This window comes from Spodoptera frugiperda, chromosome 20 (assembly GCF_023101765.2).
Source record: "Spodoptera frugiperda isolate SF20-4 chromosome 20, AGI-APGP_CSIRO_Sfru_2.0, whole genome shotgun sequence".
In the NCBI taxonomy this organism is placed as follows: domain Eukaryota; kingdom Metazoa; phylum Arthropoda; class Insecta; order Lepidoptera; family Noctuidae; genus Spodoptera; species Spodoptera frugiperda.
Window position 1 is genome coordinate 8,727,742 of NC_064231.1, and position 5,457 is coordinate 8,733,198.

The window sequence follows — 5,457 nt, forward strand, 5'->3', positions numbered from 1 at the left end:
TTGGTATGCACATATTCTCACATCTGTAAAAACAGAGATCACTGGGATTACAATAGGGTTCAGCTGTTTATTTTATTAAAACCCTTATGGTTATAGGTGGAACAATAGGTGTGAGACATTGTTTAAAATAACTATGCAATCAGTAATTAATTGCCAAGCAGTTAAAGTAATGTAGCAGAGATTACTATCTATAAATTGTCTTTAACATTATTTTAGTTTACACTACATCTTTAGTTAGGAATGGAATTAGGCAATATTTTAATAACAGTAGTATTATAAATTAAATAGAATATTTATGATTGAATATTTTGTAGAGGTAAAAGCAAAGGATAATTAATTTAGGCTTAATAAATGCGCATTTCAATAACACACTTTTTATTTATACTATTATGTCTAAAGATTCTCTAATACTAAGTCACAAAAATCACTTTTTCTTGATATATTTTAAATATTTCTTAGCATTGTAATCATCTTGTATATCATCGACAATTTTGACTTTCTTCTTTGGCTTTCTCTTTTCTAATCTCAACTTCTTCTCTTCTTCAGATAATTTGGACAAATCTATGGGAAGCTGTAACAAATTTTTGATTTTAATATACATTTTATTAGATTTCATTGTATTGATTAAAATACATTTTAAGTGTAGAATTTTATATTGCATAATTACATAAATGAATATGAGTGTTTAATAATAAACGAAAATGAGTATTTCACCATCTCAACTTTTTACTATTTATCAAATTATTTCTAAAGTGTTTTCATAAACAAATTATTTAAGGTTATGTATATAAAAATCAAGTCTTCTCAACTAAATTATCATCACAAAGAGACTAAGAGGCTGAATTTTTGTTTAAGCTTACTTAAATATGTTAGCAGAACAGTTTCAAAAACCAATTATAAATTGAACTCCTTAAATAGACTTTACTAACCCTTTTGTCTACTACTTTGTTTGTATTCGTCCAATAAGAAGATCGTCAATGAAAGTGAACTCATATTGTCAAATACGTACATATAACAAATTATATTACCTTTATAATTTTCCTGGGTTCGTGGTATCTTATATTAATTGAAGCTCCATCAGGTAAAACAACTTTAGTAGGATACATTCTTGCGTATATGTCTCTATGTATCTTTGTTACGCTGGCTACATTATTATGTAAGTAGCTTTTCGTACAAAGGTTCACTATCGAAGATTTTAAGTTTAAAAGAACCTTTGTATTCATATTTCTTCACTTTGTAGTCACTCAACTAGGAAAAACTCCCCTGCCTTTATAAGCATGCAGATGACAGATCAGATCAGCTGTTGGTTGACAGTTGTTGTAGACTTTGGCAAGACAAGGTAAAAGGTGCAAACAGCCTACACGATGAAAAATATTTTTCTTTATTGCATACCTATCAGAGTTCAGTGGTTCAATAGACTTTGTTAATATAAGTTGATTTATTGAAATGTTAATGATAATATAATATGTTTATAGTTTGATCTTATTGTCCTACCTAGTGTAACCAAACGCACAAACCTACTTTTGACATTTGACAGTAGTATGATCAGAAATGTCAACTGTCAGTCGTTGTCAAAATGTTGAACAGCTGAAGTCAGAGATACGGAAAAGTTATTTTTATTCGGAAAATCGGATTGTTTTTCAGTGTAATTATTTAATATAATATCAAAATGTGTAGTCTATCTTCTCGTCTGTTAAAGTTTCCAGCGGAATTCGCTGCAATACGCAAAGTTACATGCATACCAACATCAAGAGTTCTGGCAGTAACAGCAAATGATACATTTGATTTACAGAGGAAGTATTATTATACCGACAGGAATTATGAGCAGCACGGGAGTAAATATTCTTACAAGCACTTTTGCTTATCTGTATTATTCGGCGCCGCGGCATATGTCTCGTACAAGTACTGGTAAGTGTAATTTGGCTGTACAATACCAGAAGCGCAATATTTCATTGCACTAAACGCCGAAACCGTTACCGCATTACCTACAAATATATCTGCTCATCAGAGCTTATCTTAATAAACAATGAACATTTTAATTACCTATTTGTTTTGTTTTGGTTACTTGAGAAGTTGAATGACAGTATATCTTTATTTTAACCTGTACAGAACTTGATATAAATTGGCTTTTAAAATGTAGTCATCCTAGAAAAATAGGGAGGTGAGGAGTGATTATGTAAATAAATCCTTAAAAAAAAATATGAGTATGTGAGCAGTACATCAGATTTACACTGCTTTCTGCCTTTAAGGGGCAAATGTGTGAGTTTATGTATGTATTTGTTACAATTATTTTAGGGCACAGCACCAGTTATTGCCATCAATAAATGCTGCAGAAGAATTATCTGAGAGTGAATCTGACAGTGAAGTTGACACTAAGAAGAAAAGATATAGGAAAGAAAAAATTGGTTTTCGTGACAGAAAGGTATACATACCACTTACAGAAATGTTTATTTCATCTTTTTTTTTATTATTTTCACATTTGTTTTTTATTTTTGTTTACAACAGATTATTGAATATGAAAATCGTATGAGGTCATACTCAACCCCAGATAAAATATTTAGGTACTTTGCCACAGTGAAATTGACTCTTGGTGAACATACAGAGATATACATGACTCCTGATGACTTTTTACGAGCTATCACACCCGGCATGAAACAGCCTGATGGTATTTTCTTTTTATTTTAATTCTTTTAACCAATTTTTTATATAAATATATTACACCTATCTGTTTATGTTTGGATGTATGTTATATTGTTTCATTTTCAGTTATTTATTATTTTATTTTGTTTGTTGAGTCAACCTATAACAAAGTCTTTGGTTTGAATCCTGAATAAGAAGAAGTCAAATGTCATTGAGATCTACATATTTATAGTTTGAGAGTTAAGAAGTTTTATGCTCTTACTGCTTAAAATAAATAAGACAACCTTACATTGACATTACATTTTAGTTCAAATTACAATTTAAATATTTTGTAAATTGTTATGTAACAATTATGTTTCTACTCTGGACGCTGCTGGAAAGATTATTGAGTATGAGAACCGTATGCGCCAGTATTCTACACCTGACAAAGTGTTCCGATACTTTGCCACGCTACAGGCACAGCATCATGACCAGCATGAGATTTTCATGACACCTGATGACTTCCTACGCTCCATGACACCTGGTGTCAAACAACCAGATGGTAAAGTCAAATAGATAATAGAAAAATATTAATTTAACTATGGGCAAATTGATTTATAAAAAGCTTATTACAATCTAAATAGTAAAATGCTGTACTAAACAGTAAACTACTGTATAAAATAATAAAATGCCTATGATGTAACATAAACTTGGGTCATTTGAAAGAGGAAAATCTGATAACAATGATATAAATAACTCTATTTTGATCAATATATTGGTATTTAATACATTTAAGTTTTACCTTTTAAGCATCCAGTTTAATTTTGCGTGAAATTAATTAATTTACTTTTGATAGGTTTGGGACTGGACCAGTATAGAAGATATGACCCCAAAGTAAGTATCATTTCCATAATCTTAATTAAGATATAATAAGCAAAATACAATGAGACACTGCCTGTAAATGTATTGTATATCATGTTAAAAGATTTTTGTAAAACCAAAATATTGTGAATAACAAAATTAAAATTGTACCTTTAACCTATAAGATTACAAATAACCATTATTTAATAAGTGAACTTGCACTTTTCCATTTTAATATTTTCACTTTCTAACAACTGCTAAACTAATATTGTTAAATAATATTGCCAAAGTATGTTAGAACAGCACTATTACAGAAGATTTCTTTACATTATAGAGGGAGCAGATACTCTTCAAGAAGAATAAAGAAAGTTTACAAAAAGTATTTTTTAATAACTTAATATTTTTTGTATTAATGTTATCACTACCCAGTCTTAGGAACACATTGCCCAATCACAAATGTTGTTTAGTGTACCTTTCGCTTGATAGCAACCTATACCTAATTGTCATTGGACACTTGCACTGTCAGCACTGTCTTCTCAGCCACTCACATCACTTTCTTGTCTTTTCAGAACATCGATGAGGTACTGTCTTTCTCCTCTTCTTATTTCTCTACTACTGTCGACTTCGTAACGTTTTTATTTATTTCAAGTGCACACTCTTGATTTATTCATGTCCCTATTATCATCGCCGTTGGCCACGTCGTGCCTCAATCTAGTCTAGACCACTTTTTATAGATTTTAGGACAATCTTTTTTACTCTGTTGTAATCTGCTAAAGACCTATGCGCTATTTAAGCTAAATACTTCAAGCTAATGGGTCTTAGATCCCGCAAAACAATTGCATACTCGCCATTCTCTCCATAGCATGCTGAGATTTATTTCTTTATTTATTGCATCATTAAGTCTAGTTTTCTTATTTTAGAGGTAGCAGCATAGCTGCTTTTTTGAAATTTTTATATTTTATTACGTAGTATTTTCATACTTTTTAACATTCGTACATTTTTGTCCAGTCTACATTTTCTGCAATAGATTTATCAATAAATCAGTTAAAATCTGACTTGACAACTAACAATGAGATATTTTGCCTTTTAGACTACACGTTTTGTTTTATGTTTGAGAGCATTTAGAATTATTAGCTGTTTATATTTTTACGTTTTTTCACTTATTTCAATTACTTACGATTTTTTTCTGACAGAGCATCAGTCAACGTCTCAACCTCGACTTGGACGAAGATTCGATTTTCTATAAACTCGGCTCTTCCGGACTCATTACGTTCAGTGACTACATATTTCTTCTGACTGTATTGTCAAGTAAGTCCTCATACTAATTTATATTGCTTTAAACGCTTTGATATTTTTCGCCAATGCTTTTTTGGGCCATTTACAGTAGAGGGCAAGCCTACTATCAAATACAGGATACACTTCCAAACATTTAGTCTGGTTCTGGTATTGTCTGGTTATCCGCGAAAACTTGATAACTAGTTATTACTTAATGTTATTTCCCATACCTAGCTACCTACCCAAAAATATTGTTATTAAACTGTAATTTCGTCCTTACACTCAAAATACTATAAAAACCTGTCTATCCTCACGGATAGCGAATATTTTAATTATTATTTTTTTTTACAATTAGTTTTCCTTTATTATCACTTTGAAGTACATACGTACACAATTATCAAGGCAATAAGGAAACATCCGTCTAATTTAAGAAAAACAATATTATGAATTATTGTAGCTTGGACGAGATTTTACCAGGCGTCCAATATTTTGGTAATGTTTAATGAAGTAAATTATATGTAATTTAGTTCAGTAGTTTTTAACCATTAAACAGCTCGGTAAAGGTCGATGTTATATCGAATCCTGTACTATACAGTATACCGTCGGGTAAAAAGTGAATTATAGCTGCATACGAAGCTTCTTCGGTTTATATTTTGTGAACTAATGAACGAAGACGAGATTGATATCTAAATGAAAGAAAAC

The 5,457-nt window shown here is 30.5% G+C and overlaps 2 protein-coding genes across 6 annotated transcripts in view; one reads left to right on the plus strand and one right to left on the minus strand.

Annotated features, from left to right (window-relative positions):
* Positions 1-358: 358 nt before the first annotated feature.
* On the minus strand, positions 359-1,297 carry LOC126911924 (39S ribosomal protein L55, mitochondrial). The gene is made up of 2 exons (XM_050701176.1): positions 1,029-1,297; positions 359-571 (listed from the first exon to the last, which is right to left on the minus strand). Exons 1-2 carry the CDS (start codon positions 1,221-1,223, stop codon positions 425-427), a joined length of 342 nt encoding a protein of 113 aa, XP_050557133.1. The 5' UTR covers positions 1,224-1,297; the 3' UTR covers positions 359-424.
* A 253-nt stretch (positions 1,298-1,550) lies between these two features.
* The window catches only part of LOC118281655 (calcium uptake protein 1 homolog, mitochondrial-like), a 117,460-nt gene continuing 113,553 nt past the window's right edge, over positions 1,551-5,457 (plus strand). For 2 of the 5 annotated variants that reach the window (XR_007706430.1, XM_050701164.1), the window contains exons 1-6: positions 1,551-1,908; positions 2,296-2,422; positions 2,506-2,665; positions 3,476-3,513; positions 3,815-3,859; positions 4,674-4,788. Coding sequence is in view for 4 of the 5 variants with exons in the window: in XM_050701164.1 (XP_050557121.1) it covers positions 1,670-1,908; positions 2,296-2,422; positions 2,506-2,665; positions 3,476-3,513; positions 3,815-3,859; positions 4,674-4,788 (724 nt within the window). In the remaining variant the exon portion in view is untranslated. Of the gene's footprint in view, positions 1,909-2,295; positions 2,423-2,505; positions 2,666-3,021; positions 3,182-3,475; positions 3,514-3,814; positions 3,860-4,673; positions 4,789-5,457 lie in introns of all 5 variants that reach the window. The other 3 variants (XM_050701165.1, XM_050701166.1, XM_050701167.1) reach the window with 3 other exon arrangements.